Source organism: Pristiophorus japonicus, chromosome 15, assembly GCF_044704955.1.
Source record: "Pristiophorus japonicus isolate sPriJap1 chromosome 15, sPriJap1.hap1, whole genome shotgun sequence".
Lineage (NCBI taxonomy): Eukaryota > Metazoa > Chordata > Chondrichthyes > Pristiophoridae > Pristiophorus > Pristiophorus japonicus.
Genome location: NC_091991.1, coordinates 32,199,355 through 32,213,612, shown reverse-complemented (window position 1 = coordinate 32,213,612; position 14,258 = coordinate 32,199,355). Strand labels below are relative to the sequence as shown.

The 14,258-nt window shown below is 41.4% G+C and overlaps 1 protein-coding gene across 1 annotated transcript in view; it reads right to left on the bottom strand.

The window, feature by feature from the left end:
* tbc1d30 (TBC1 domain family, member 30) overlaps positions 1-13,308 on the bottom strand; it is a 115,140-nt gene extending 101,832 nt beyond the window's left edge. Inside the window, exons 1-2 of the mRNA XM_070901603.1 lie at positions 12,613-13,308; positions 10,194-10,358 (exon numbers count right to left, since the gene is read on the bottom strand). Of these exons, the coding sequence (XP_070757704.1) occupies positions 10,194-10,358; positions 12,613-13,171 (724 nt within the window). The 5' untranslated portion in view covers positions 13,172-13,308. The remainder of the gene's footprint in view (positions 1-10,193; positions 10,359-12,612) is intronic.
* Positions 13,309-14,258: the final 950 nt, after the last annotated feature.

The window sequence follows — 14,258 nt, the reverse complement described above, 5'->3', positions numbered from 1 at the left end:
AAAACTGGCCTAAAGATATAATGAATGTTAACTGCTGTTAGCTGAACTGGGCAGACTGGATATTGTCTGTTCTCGTCATAAATCTTCAAAGAATCACCTTGTCTTTCAATTAAAAGCTGACCAGGTGAAAGCACAAAATAAAAGGTTAACAACAGCAAATCTAGGATTACATTGCACATTTTCAATCACTAATCTGAATATATATGTTACTTTCATTAACGTTCTCACAAAGATTGTATCCAAAGCCTCTGAAGCGAGTCTTTAGCACCACCGGTCATTCGGGAGTTGTTTGTATTTATCGACAAAGCTTGAAAGTTGCAGTACATAGAACATAAAAATAATAAATATAGTGTTTTATTTTCACTTATGTAAACCTTGCTCTCAGATACAGTATATCGCCTAAACATATTAAAGAAACAAATAGAATGCATCAAGCCTTACAGAACTATACTGTAAAGGTTTGAGAATTTGAAAAATATCATAAAATAAATACTTCATTGTAATGATCACCATTTTGTATCAAGGTTTTACTGTAAAATGAAGAGCTGTTGATGGATACCTTAGGGCACTTTAGATAGAATTATACTCCATTTACTTTGCGGCTTTTGATGGCAAATGTAGTTCCGCCATTAGCATCAAAGTAAAACAAATGGACACGAATATAAAGCTTTTCACAACTTCAGGACATCTCAAAGTACTTTACGGCCAATCAAATACTTTTGAAGTGTAGTCACTGTTGCAATATCGAGAAACGCGGTAGACAATTTGCGCACAAGGTCCCACAAACAGCATGCGATACATGACCAGATAGCCTGCTCTATAGTGATGTTTAGTGATGTTAGCTAGGAGCTCGAGAGAACTCGATCCTAAGCTTAAATAAAGCAGACTACAATGGTATGGGGGCAGAGTTGGCTAAAGTTGACCTGGAAAATAGACTAAAGTATGGGACGGTTGATGAGCAGTGGCAGACATTTAAGGAGATACAGTGTGACATCCAAAAGCTGGGAACCTCGGGACCGAGGCAATTCCAGATTCTGGGTATTTATGGATTTCGCAACATCTTTGTCTGGGCCGAGGTAGGTGGGGTCGGGGGCGGGGGGTGGGGGAGGTGGGGGGAGATGAGGTTGGGCCGCTAAGGGCCAGGCCGGTCGGGCCAGTGCGAGGTTGGGCAGCCAAGGTAAGGGGGCGAGGTCGGGCTGCCGAGGTAAGGGGGCGAGGTCGGGCTGCCCAGGTAAGGGGGCGAGGTCAGGCCGCCGAGGTAAGGGGGCAAGGTCGGTACCCGCCCAGGTCAGGGGGCGAGGTCGGGCTGCTGAGGTAAGGGGGCGAGGTCGGGCTGCCCAGGTAAGGGGGCGAGGTCGGGCTGCTGAGGTAAGGGGGCGAGGTCGGGCTGCCCAGGTCAGGGGGCGAGGTCGGTACCTGCCCAGGTCAGGGAGCGAGGTCGGGCTGCTGAGGTAAGGGGGCGAGGTCGGGCTGCCCAGGTAAGGGGGCGAGGTCGGTCTGCTGAGGTCAGGGGGCGAGGTCGGTACCTGCCCAGGTCAGGGGGCGAGGTCAGACCGCCCAGGTAAGGGGGCGAGATCGGGCCGCCCAGGTAAGGGGGCGAGGTCAGACCGCTGAGGTAAGGGGGCAAGGTCAGACCACCGAGGTAAGGGGGCGAGGTCAGACCGCCCAGGTAAGGGGGCGAGGTCGGGCTGCCCAGGTAAGGGGGCAAGGTCGGTCTGCTGAGGTCAGGGGGCGAGGTCGGTACCTGCCCAGGTCAGGGGGCGAGGTCAGACCGCCCAGGTAAGGGGGCGAGATCGGGCCGCCCAGGTAAGGGGGCGAGGTCAGACCGCTGAGGTAAGGGGGCAAGGTCAGACCACCGAGGTAAGGGGGCGAGGTCAGACCACCCAGGTAAGGGGGCGAGGTCGGGCTGCCCAGGTAAAGGGGCGAGGTCGGGTTGCTGAGGACTGGGGCGAGGTCGGGTCACCAAGGCGGGGGAGTCCGGATTTCAGAACATTTTACGGTTTCTGGACGATCCCGTCATGGATCAGCCCAGTGTCCGGATTCTGGAACATTCTGAATTTCGGAACTCCGGATTTTGGATGCTCAACCTGTATTTCATCATGCACAACAAAAAGATATTCCAATGAGAAGGAAAGACTGTAAGAGAAGGGATAACCATCCGTGGCTAACTAAGGAAATAAGGGAGGCTTTCAAATTGAAAACAAGGGCATACAATGTGGCCAAGACTAGTGGGAGGGCAGTGGATTGGGAAATTTTTAAAAGCCAGCAAAGAACTACCAAAAAAATGATAGAGAGTGAAGATAGATTATGAAGGTTGTAATCTATGGCTTTCACTGCCCCAGAGAGCTGCAGAGGCTGGGTCATTAAATATATTTAAGTTGGAGATAGACAGATTTGTGAGCGATAAGTGAGTATAAAGGATTATGGGGAGCGGACAGGGAAGTGGAGCTGAGACCATGATCAGATCAGCCATAATCTTATTCAATGGCGGAGCAGACTCGAGGGGCCAAATGGCGTACTCCTGCTCCAATTCTTATGTTATGTTCTTAACTCAGAGTTTGCATCTTGTATGGATTTCATCTCTTCTCTGACTGCCCTCTTATTGTTATAGCATTGAAAGAACTTTTTGCTGTTGCTGTTCTGCATTTTTCTAGGTTTTTGTTTGTTCCTCTGATCACCCTTTTATTGTGTCTCTGCACATTCCCACATTCATCCTAGTGAGCCACTTTCCCTTTCTCCCAGTAGGATTTGTGCAGGTTTTTTTCACGTGTTATTTCACTCTTAATTTATTTGTTAATCCATTTAGGGTTATATGTGTTTATTTTGAGCTTCTACATTTTCGGGATGCATTTTTCCTGTATGCTCAGCATTGTACCTTTAAGGGCATTCAATTTGTCCTCTACAGAAATGCTGTTGAACAACCTCCTCCAATCAATTTGCTTTACTTGTTTCTTTATTTCTTTGAATTTAGCAAATTTAAAGTTATATATCTGGCTCCTGATCTTAGGTATATTGGAATCCTAGATCATGTTAAACTTGTGCTCTAAGGGTGCTATGTTTTCCATTTTTGGTACATTATCTGGATTATTAATAAACACCAAATCAAAATGAGCCTCTCATGTTTTCCTTGACACACTGAGTCAAGAAGATGTCATGCATTACCTTTTCCAATAAAGGACTTGGGTCTTCCCAGTTTATATTTTGGTTGATTGAAGTCTCCCATAAAAATAATGTTCCTGTTCTCACATACCCATCCTATCTCTTATGCTGACATGGTGGTCTGTAGCATACTCCTAATATTAGCTTGGACCTTTTCACATTACAGATGTCTAACTAGAATAGTTAATTTTCTAGCTTTCCATCTCCCACAGATCACCTTCATGTATCTCCCAACTGTCTTCTTTTTCTGTTCACTTTGGGGTTTTTTTTCTGAACACTTCCTGCTCCTGCCCCCACCCACCCCCTCTATGTGAAATGCTTTGAGATATTTCAATGACAAGATCAGGATCTATATAAATGCAGTGATTTCTTTTCCCATAAATTGTTTGGGTTAATGCCTGCATCTGAATATTTTTCCTGCTCCACTTTATTTAATTATATCATATTTATTATGTAATAATCATTTTATATTTTAGCAACATAATTCATTTCATTACATTTCTGAATAGAAACACAGAAACATAGAAAATAGGTGCAGGAGTAGGCCATTCAGCCCTTCGAGCCACATCTAACTCCCTTTTGAATATATTTAATGAACTGGCCTCAACAACTTTCTGTGGTAGAGAATTCTGCAGGTTCACAATTCTCCTCATCTCAGTCCTAAATGGTTTACCCCTCATCCTTAGACTGTGACCCCTGGTTCTGGACTTCCCCAACATCAGGAACATTCTTCCTGTATCTAACCTGTCCAATCCCATCAGAATTTTATATGTTTCTATGAGATCCCCTCTCATTCTTCTAAATTCCAGTGAATATAAGCCTAGTCGATCCAATCTTTCTTCATATGTCAGTCCAGTCATCCCGGGAATCAGTCTGGTGAACCTTCGCTGCACTCCTCAATAGCAAGAACGTCCTTCCTCAGATTAGGAGACCAAAACTTTACACAATATTCAAGGTACTACAACTGCAGTAAGACCTCCCTGCTCCTATACTCAAATCCTCTCGCGATGAAGGCCAACATGCCATTTGCCTTCTTCATTGTGTGCTGTACCTGCATGCCAACTTTCAATGACTGATGTACCATGACACCCAGGTCTCGTTGCACCTCCCCTTTTTCTAATCTGTCACCATTCAGATAATATTCTGCCTTCCTGTTTTTGCCACCAAAGTGGATAACCTCACATTTATCTACATTATACTGCATCTGCCATGCATTTGCCCACTCACCTAACCTGTCCAAGTCATCCTGCAGCCTCTTAGCATCCTCCTCACAGCTCACACTGCCACCCAGCTTAGTGTCATCTGCAAACTTGGAGATATTACATTCAATTCCTTCGTCTAAATCATTAATGTATATTGTAAATAGCTGGGGTCCCAGCACTGAACCTTGCAGTACCCCACTAGTCACTGCCTGCTATTCTGAAAAGGACCCGTTTATTCCTACTCTTTGCTTTCTGTATGCCAACCAGTCAATACATTACCCCCAATACCATGTGCTTTAATTTTGCACACTAATCTCTTGTGTGGGACCTTGTCAAAAGCCTTTTCAAAGTCCAAATACACCACATCCACTGGTTCTCCCTTATCCACTCTACTAGTTACATCCTTAAAAAACTCTAGAAGATTTGTCAAGCATGATTTCCCTTTCATAAATCCATGCTGACTTGGGCTGATCCTGTTACTGCTTTCCAAATGCGCTGCTATTACATCTTTAACAATTGATTCCAACATTTTCCCCACTACCGATGTCAGGCTAACTGGTCTATAAATCCCTGTTTTCTTTCTTCCTCCTTTTTTAAAAAGTGGGGTTAAATTAGCTACCCTCCAATCCATAGGAACTGATCCAGAGTCTATAGAATGTTGGAAAATGACCACCAATGCATCTACTAGTTCTAGGGCCACTTCCTTAAGTACTCTGGGATGCAAACTATCAGGCTCTGGGGATTTATCGGTCTTCAATCCCATCAATTTCCCTAACACAATTTCCTGATTAATAAGGATTTCCTTCAGTTCCTCCTTCTCGCTAGACCCTCGGTCTCCTAGTATTTCTGTCCTTTATCCACATCTGAAAATTTAGACATGTGATTTACAATATATTAACAATTCTTGTAAATGGCAAAGCTTCCGGGGCCAATCCTTGGATTTGCTCCACATGTTGTAACTCCCCAATTAAAACTACAGTTAGTCAAACATTTACAATTCCCCTCTTATTATCTGGCCAATTCACTTTCCCATTTTTAGTCCCATGAACTCCTGCGAGGACTTTTATCAAATGGCCTGGAAATTGTGGATGGAGACTTGCCGCCCACGTACGCCTCCGTACCAAAAGAAAACTTATCTTGTGTCTCTGGAGCTTCAGACTGTTCCGGTCCTGGGCCAGGAAGTGTACGCCTGTGTAATAGCCCACGGATCCCAGGGGCACAAAGGTTCAAAGGGAGATTCCTATTATGCTTATGAAAAATCCATTTTCGTACAGAATTCCCATAAGCATAATAGGAATCACCTCATAAATAAAATTTTGCACCACTTAAATAAAAATAAATTATCGCAGGTTCAAACTGAAGTAAAATACCCTTTAATTAAACATTTAAAATAAAAATCTAATTTTTTTAAAAATAAATGTAACATTTTTAAAGAGGAGAAGATTGACCTAAACTAATTTTAAAATAAGTGAGAGTCTAAATCATTTTTTTTTTAAATTATTTTAACATTTATTTTAACCCTTAACCTGGTAAAAGCAGGGGTTTTGTGGGTATTTGCTGGGCAGTAGTTGGGCAAATAGTCCAAATCTGTGCCAGCAAAAGTGAATTTACAGCGGATACAGTGGATCTGTCCAAGCGAAACTTGACAGATCACAAGTTCCGGGTTTTCACACGCGCAGAAACCTGGAACTTGCGGGGCCATTTTGAAGGTATCCGACAGTGTGCACCGTAAAGTCCGGGCTCTTATCTCCTAAATTCTAATTATGTACCATTAACTATGTTACTCTCATCAACTGGCACTTGTAACTGTGCATGGACCGTTAGCAGGAACTAGAACTGCCACAGAACTCCTTGTTTAAATTCTGTTACAGCTCTAACTTTTTTCAGTTCTGACGAAAGATCATAAACCTGAAACGTTAACTCTGTTTCTCTCGCCACAGATACTGCCTGGCCAGCATTTTCTGTTTTGATTTCAAATTCCCAGCATTCGCTGTATTTTGCTTTTGTATTATAGAATCATGCACCGGCAGTCATTCTGGAATAGCCAGTTTCAAACCAAAGACCATTGAGCACCATCCTTTGTACATAATGTTTCATAAACACATTTTCAAAATGTTTAAATTGCTGGTCACTCTGCAGAGAATGTGAATATTTGGCTTAATACTGAGATGTATGATACTCGCACATTCTTAATTGAACACTAGATGGCCCCCAGATGAAGTAAGCACATTGTAGCAATTCCATTCCAAGGTCTCTCTTGTATTGATTTTGTTATTCTTTGATGGGAATATTCTCCAGGATCTAGAAAGTAGTCAGTTTCTGCCACAAACATTTTCGTGTGTTTCTTTGGAGATAACAAATACTTAATCTGCTCAAACTAAGTTAAAGGTTTTATGTAATCAAAGTTATCAGATGGATGGTTAGAAAATATTTTTAATCAGATAGTCTCACCTCTCAGGCAAACGTTTGTAAATATCACAAAATTTAGTTTATGTTCAATGGGAACTGATAGTGACATTGCAAAATTCTACAATGTTGGCTCCACCTATTCCAGTCTGGTGACTACTGGCAAGCACTTAAAGCAGAAGCACTCTGATACCAACTGGCTTTCTACCTCTTAACTGTATGTAAAATGGAACATTATTTTTAGTACTGAAGTCAGTACTGGAATCAGTGACAAAGCCTTATTACAAAGACTACTGCTTCTTTAGGCAATACTTCCAATGCTACATTATACAAGATGTGTGATTGTCCTAACACTAGAGATGTTTTTAATAAATGGTCTTCTTGTGTCTCCAAAGCTTGATTATTTACACAATATAATTTGCAAAGAGCCTTAATATTTTGAATGGAAGGACCCATTTACAGTAACTGTGTTATTATAAGCAGCCATAGCAATAGGCTGTGCAGTATTGTACAAGACTTAGAAACAATCTCCAAAAAGGCATACATTTGGATATTTCCCAGTATAATAAAGAGCAATTATAGAACGAGCAAACAATAGACTTTGTATTTAATTTACAGAAGGAAGATATGATATAATAATGAAAGGCCTCAAGTCCATTCTGTAAGACATGAGAAGGAAATGGTATTGACAAAAGGAAAGGAATTGAAGCAAGTTTTGCATCAGCTTTTGTCAGTGGCAACTGCACAATGAAACGCACAGTTCATTCATTAAATAAATACTTGTTTTGTTTATACATATTTAGTGTATCTGAAAAGAATAATTCTTCAGTATTCAGCATAAAATTTATAAATCTGAGGAAGTATATTAATACATGCACAAAAAATTGGTTGAAAACCTGTTCATTGCCAAAGACTAAAAGAGATCAGCAAACTGCTGATCTTAAACAAATAAAAATAATTCAAACTAACATGCTATCGGTGTGAATAAAATACAAAGTTTATTATATTTACCTGAGCAGAGAGCATAGCCACGCTGCATGTTAACAAAACAGATAATTAAAATATTAACTTAAGAAATGTTTAATATATTTCCCAAACTAAAAGCATGAGATGTGCATTTTGCATTATTCTGAATCACTATGGGGCCGAAATTCAGGGGTGCCAGAAAGCTGGCGCACCCACAATTTTTTACCTTGTTTTTACCGCCGGGAGCAATGAGGTGGCTGTCCCATCAATTTTCCGGACAGAAGATTTATTACCGTTGGACTAGAAGTCGATTATAATGGGGGCGGAAGTGCAGCGGTAAGTCATGCTAAGGGGCAGGATCGAGTCTCCACCGGTGTCACTCATACAACTGATATGTATTTTAAACCACCGCTTTTTAAACTGCATTTTCGAAGCCTCATTTGAAACCACTCTGAGTAAGGTACATCAGAACTGAACCTGCTACTCCCAATTACTGATCAGTTTAACTTGCAACTCGACATTATACCAGCTGTGTCCAGTTTCTAAAAATGAGCCTGCTGCTTTGGTGTCATGCACACCAGGTATCAGGACATCAGCTTATAGTGCATTGAATTCAAGGGTATTTGATGCAGTGTCTGAGCTGCAGGAAGATATCAAATTGAACTGCTAACGAGAAGATGTAAGACATAGGGAGAGCTGTATATTTCGATTCAAATTCAATAGTAAGTTTCTTCATTCCACAGCATTTAAGCTGGAGATTTTGACTTCCAAATCAGTCACAGAATAAACATGGTATATAAAGTATTGAAATTAGGATGCTCCTAATCAATTCTTCATAGAATGCTGAATGCATGGAAAAGACTATATACACTGATTTAACAAATTTCAATGCAAAGGACGAACAATATTTTCTTACTTATTTAATTAGCAAAGGAAAACACCGCAATGGTTTAATGGGTAAACATACAATCTGGTGTTCTACTGAATCCTACAGACCAGAACAGTACCCGTTTCAATTCTTGGTCTGTGTTCAGTTAACTAATCTCAGCTTGTATGGCAATTAGGGCACATCAATTGACCTGAGCATCCTTTGGCTAGAGAGCAAAAAACATAGCCAGAATTTCCACTCTCAAATGGCATCCAGTAATTTCTGCTGGAAAGTGAGTAAATGAAGATTAGATTGGGCTTGGCTGTGAGGGCCCACAGTTGAAGAATACTAACACTCAACCTAGGCATGAAAAATGGTTGAATGGAAAGAAACTAGAGGGCTAGCAATGGAACCCTGCCTTCAGAGAAATAAGAAAATGAAGAATATGGGGAGGAAAGGAGAATGACAAAAGAGAGGCTTTTCAAATAAAAGAACAGATGTTACTGTATTGCTAATGTTTCTGTAGATACATTTAATTATATTCAATATATGGCCATCTAAAATATTTTCAGTTTTGCAAATTTGTGCACTGCAAATAATCACTAGAAACATTTTCACTTTGGATTGACTTGATTTCACAATTAACATGATAAATGCAATCAGAATACGGACTTCACTCTACATAAACAGCAAATTATACCTGAATAATTGTGGGGCTTTTTTAAAGCCTTGCAGCAGTTCTGCTGCCGAAGGGAATTATCAGAATCCTCAACATTTGTTGAACAGCAAGATTTAATCCTCTCCATCTAATTATTAGATGCTATAAATTATAATGTTTACATCATGTTTACAAATTGTTGTGGAAAAATTCTTACGATGTTAATGTAACCATAATAAGGAAAGGCCCAAAATAAAATCTTCTTTTGAAAGTAGTATATTAAAAGGCATATAATTAAAATAAGCACAGAACACACAAATCTCATAATTTCTCTAAAATGTTGAAATTAAACCATAAATTGCTGTTCAAAAATACAACTGTCAAACCACTCTTCCCATTTGTAAGATTTCCACTTAATGCAGTAAAAATGCCCTCTGGAGCATGATCCATTATAACTCAGCTGATTTTTTTCCTTCCAGTTAATTGCTGCTACCATTAGTCTAACACTCCTTTACAAACACTACTACTTCATTTACTGGTCCATTTGATAAAACAAAGACACCTGATGTAAAGATTTCCCCATGATTCTAGTTTATCAAAAGTCAAACATGATACTGTACCTACTTTAAACATATAGTAAAATCTACTTTAACTGATTTATTCAGCCAGTAGCCAGACTGTATATAAATTATATAAAGGCAGAACATGTACTATCGAGGTTGTGAACTGACCCCATTCAGCCCTAGAGTAATATGAAAATACATGCAAATATCAGACTAAGCATTTATTTGCCTACCAAGTAAATTATTGCACTCCAATAGTTATGTTTTGTGTGAAGAATGAGACATTGAGTGACAAGGTGCTATATAAATGCAAATATTAAATAACATACAGCAAGAGGGACTGGAGTGCTCCATATTTCAAATATACTTACGTCTTTTCTGAGAAACTGCTTGCAAACATGCTGTCACAATATCATTGTTCTTCTGTTGTTTATGTGAAAGATTGTCTTTTCTCTTTACCTGACGAACCAACTTTGCAGACTGCACAGCAATTCTGTATCTTAGCTCTTCTACAATTGGCTTCAACTCATCTACATCTGTCAAGGTGAAAAGAAAATTATAATATATAACAGCCATCGCATTATTTGTATGTGCTCGTAAGCATGGCGTCAATATAATTTTAATCACTGCAGAATTCTGGTAATGAATTGTTTGTTCAAGTATCCTTGAATTTTGAGTCCCACCGATATCGCTGAGAATGCTTTATTTCAATATTCTCTCCACTGTTACATCGAGTAAAATTGCCCATATTTCAGATTTTCTTTTAAACTGCCAAATATTACTCTGTTTAGTGTGGAAGCCTTCCCTTCATGTCATTGCCACTGATGTATCCGATAAAGATGGCACCAGATGATGTAATTCGTGTAATGTGCACTATGAAATCAGAGAGATGGCTTGGCATGAATCAAGTCAAATCACTAACTTAAATTATTGCTAGGAATTGTTCTAATTTCTGACAAGTAATGGTTTCTTAATACAGATACATGACATTCAAGATGGGACAAAACCCTGAAGTACATCTTCCAATATTGATGGCAAATGTTCTGCTCTCAATGAGCAGGATCCCAATTCGTCATGACTCCCTCCCTTTCATCATCATAGGCAATCGTCCGGAATCAAGGAAGACGTGTTTCCACTCTTAGCATGAGTTCTTAGGTGGCCGTACAGTCCAATACGAGAACCACAGTCTCTGTCACAGGTGGGATAGAGTGTGGTTGAAGGAAAGGGTGGGCGGGGAGTCTGGTTTACCACACGCTCCTTACGCTGCCTGCGCTTGATTTCTGCATGCTCTCGGCGACAAGACTCGAGGAGCTCAGCGCCCTCCCGGATGCACTTCCTCCACTTAGGGCGGTCTTTGGTCAGGGACTCCCAGGTGTCAGTGGGGATGTCGCACTTTATCAGGGAGGCTTTGAGGGTGTCCCTGTAACGTTTCCGCTGCCCACCTTTGGCTCGTTTGCCGTGGACGAGTTCCGAGTAGAGCGCTTGCTTTGGGAGTCTCGTGTCTGGCATGTGAACTCTGTGGCCTGCCCAGCGGAGCTGATCAAGTGTGGTCAGTGCTTCAATGCTGGGGATGTTGGCCTGGACGAGGACGCTAATGTTGGTGTGCCTGTCCTCCCAGGGGATTTGTAGGATCTTGCAGACTTGAGATGTCTACTGTACATGGTCCATATCTGAGCCATACAGGAGGGCGGGTATCCCTTTATCCATTGTCTCAACACATGTGGGGAATACAGATTTGACACGATTTAAACTGCATTATATTGTGTTTTAATGTAGACTCATTAATGTTACATTTTAGGGTTGTCACATGCGTTATCCCCCCCAATCGTGTCCACTGAGGTCCTTTATCAGGATAGATAGTTATTACGTCGGGCTCCACGAATTGCTGGCCAGTCAGTATTGCGCCACCTTTTGCTCAGTTCCTGACACAGGATTGAATTATCCGTACATACGCACACCACTGTTTAAGAACACGTCAAACCAGACAAGATGACCTCTATGTTTAATCTTCCCCCTTTACTTGCTATGGCAATAAAGTTAAGTGCAAACGCTTGCACCTGCATATTTTCCACTGCTCTGAGCTGCGGTGCTCCAGGAGTTGGCCTGTATTGTTAACTCATTAATCAGCCAAAATCAAACAAACGCCCAGAGTAGTCGTGGCCTCTTTCTGGCTGTTTTTATTTCAGTGGCACGGGTTGGGGAGACAAGGCTGGCTATTACTGACACGTACATTTTTGGATGTTTATAATTTTGCTGGTTACTTAACTGAGAATAATTTGTCCTTTGGTACTAATTTTTGGATTAACAGTGAAAATGGGTTCCTAATATTCTTGAGCATCCATGATTATAATCGCTCAACTATTGGTGGCCGTGCCTTCTGTTGTCTAGGCCCCAAGCTCCGGAATTCCCTGCCTAAGCCTCTCCGCCTCTAGTTCCTCCTTTAAGATGTCCTTAAAACCTATCTCTTTGACCAAGCTTTTGGTCACTTTATGTGGCTCGGTGTGAATTTTTTTGTCTCATAATACTCCTGCAAAGCGCCTTGGGACGTTTCACTACGTTAAATGCGCTATATAAATACAAGTTGTTGTTGTTAGATTTACACTCAAAGTCAGAATGTAAGGACTCTGAAATGTTATTTGGCTCAGTAGTATTCGGATATCTATTGCCACTTTGCATTGCTGCTCACCCAAACGTAACTGGTAGCATGGATGCAGTCATAGTTAAGGACAGGTTTGTTGGAGGAGGAACTGTGTATATAGATGTCACAAAGATGTTTTTTTTTTTAAATACCTTTTTGTGCCAGGTACTGCAACTGATGTTTTGTGGTGTATTGCTCCTGAAATTCCTGCAGGAACGTCGATCCGGAATTACTCCTTCCCAGAAAAGCATCGGAGCTGGAGGTCTCCGTTGAACTATCCACACTGTCAATACTTCTACTGCTGTGCTCGTAGGAGTCATAGAGTTCGGTCAGCAGACAGTCCACGATGGAAGACGTTCTCCTACAGGAGATACTTGCTGTTCCAAACTGGAGTTCCCTGGCCCGATTACCAGTGTGGGAGCCCCCCGCCTTTTCCGTGGCGATCACCCCTTTCGTCCAGTGCTGGGTTGGCACTGAAGCTGGCGATGCCACTTGCGATGGTGGAATGTTTTCGCTGTCCCTGGGCAGAAAGGAGCCCGGGGCTGTTCCCTGGGAACCGACAATCTGCGTCCACTGCTGGAAGCCGGACAGCCCGTCCCAGTTACTTCCAGCCGAGTTCACGAAGGCGCTTTTCTCGCCTTCCGAACAGTTTCCATTGGAGATGTCGACTTCGGAGAGTTCATTTTGCGGGAAGTAAACAGAAGCAGCCATTCTTCGCCACTCGCCGCTGAATGGCTGCAAACTCCTGGCCAGGAGCGAGGTTCAGGTAGATCGTGAGCTAGTTCCGGGTCCTCACCATTCCGCACTCTGGGGAGACAGTCCCAACACGCCCTCAATTTATCTTTCTCTTCCCCCTTGGCTCAAACTATTTTTTTACCTCAGCAAGAAAACTTTATTTTGTTATGACCTTATTAGATATATCATAAAGGACATGGTGCTGATGTTATCTTTGTTGAAATCATTGACTTCGATCTTCCCCACCAAGTCCCTGGTACATTCTGGCTGTGACAATTTTGCTCCAGGTAAATTTCACGTCAAGATTTGCAACCAATTGCAACTAAAATTTACCAAGACCAGGATATTATAGAAAAATACGCGGCAGTAATTCTGTCAGTTCAAGAGTAAAATACTGTTTGTGTACAATTAGAACAGATGTTTCCGGAAGCTTTTGCTAAGTCTGCCAGATCTTGTAAATTTTAATAACTAGTTAACAATCCTCAAAATGACACGTATTTTAATCGTATTCGGTAATATATGACCACGGCATAAAACCATTCAAATGATATGTATTCATAATAGATAAATCAGAAGGCGCTGACCAATATTTGCATGTTTTTTTAAATTTAAAATAAGTTTACTGAACAACCGAGTTAAGATTAGTTATAAACAAACAGACAACGAATTTTACCCGGCTCTTTGGCAAATGAACAAAGGGTTAATTTGGAAGCAGGGCGGAGCTGACTTTGTTCCAAGTAATTGACATTCAGATAGTTAATAAAACTATTGTAAATTGTGCCGCAGAACGAAATCTGCACCCAGCCTAACAAATGGTGTTTATTGATGCAAAGCGACAAAGGAGTGTTCCTTGCACTAACTTTCCGTCTGTGGTTTGTGGGAAATGTTTTAAAGTTTAGGCGTGTTGCACTTAAGCACGCAGGAAGCTGATATCGCTTCCTTGCTGTTGCATTAGAAGTTTGTTTTGATTTTTTTCCAGGAAATCGGTCGTCATTACGTCTTAAGAATGGCAATAGCTCCTCCCTGGCTGAAACCCCCAATTGTCATGGCCAGGAGAAAGTCT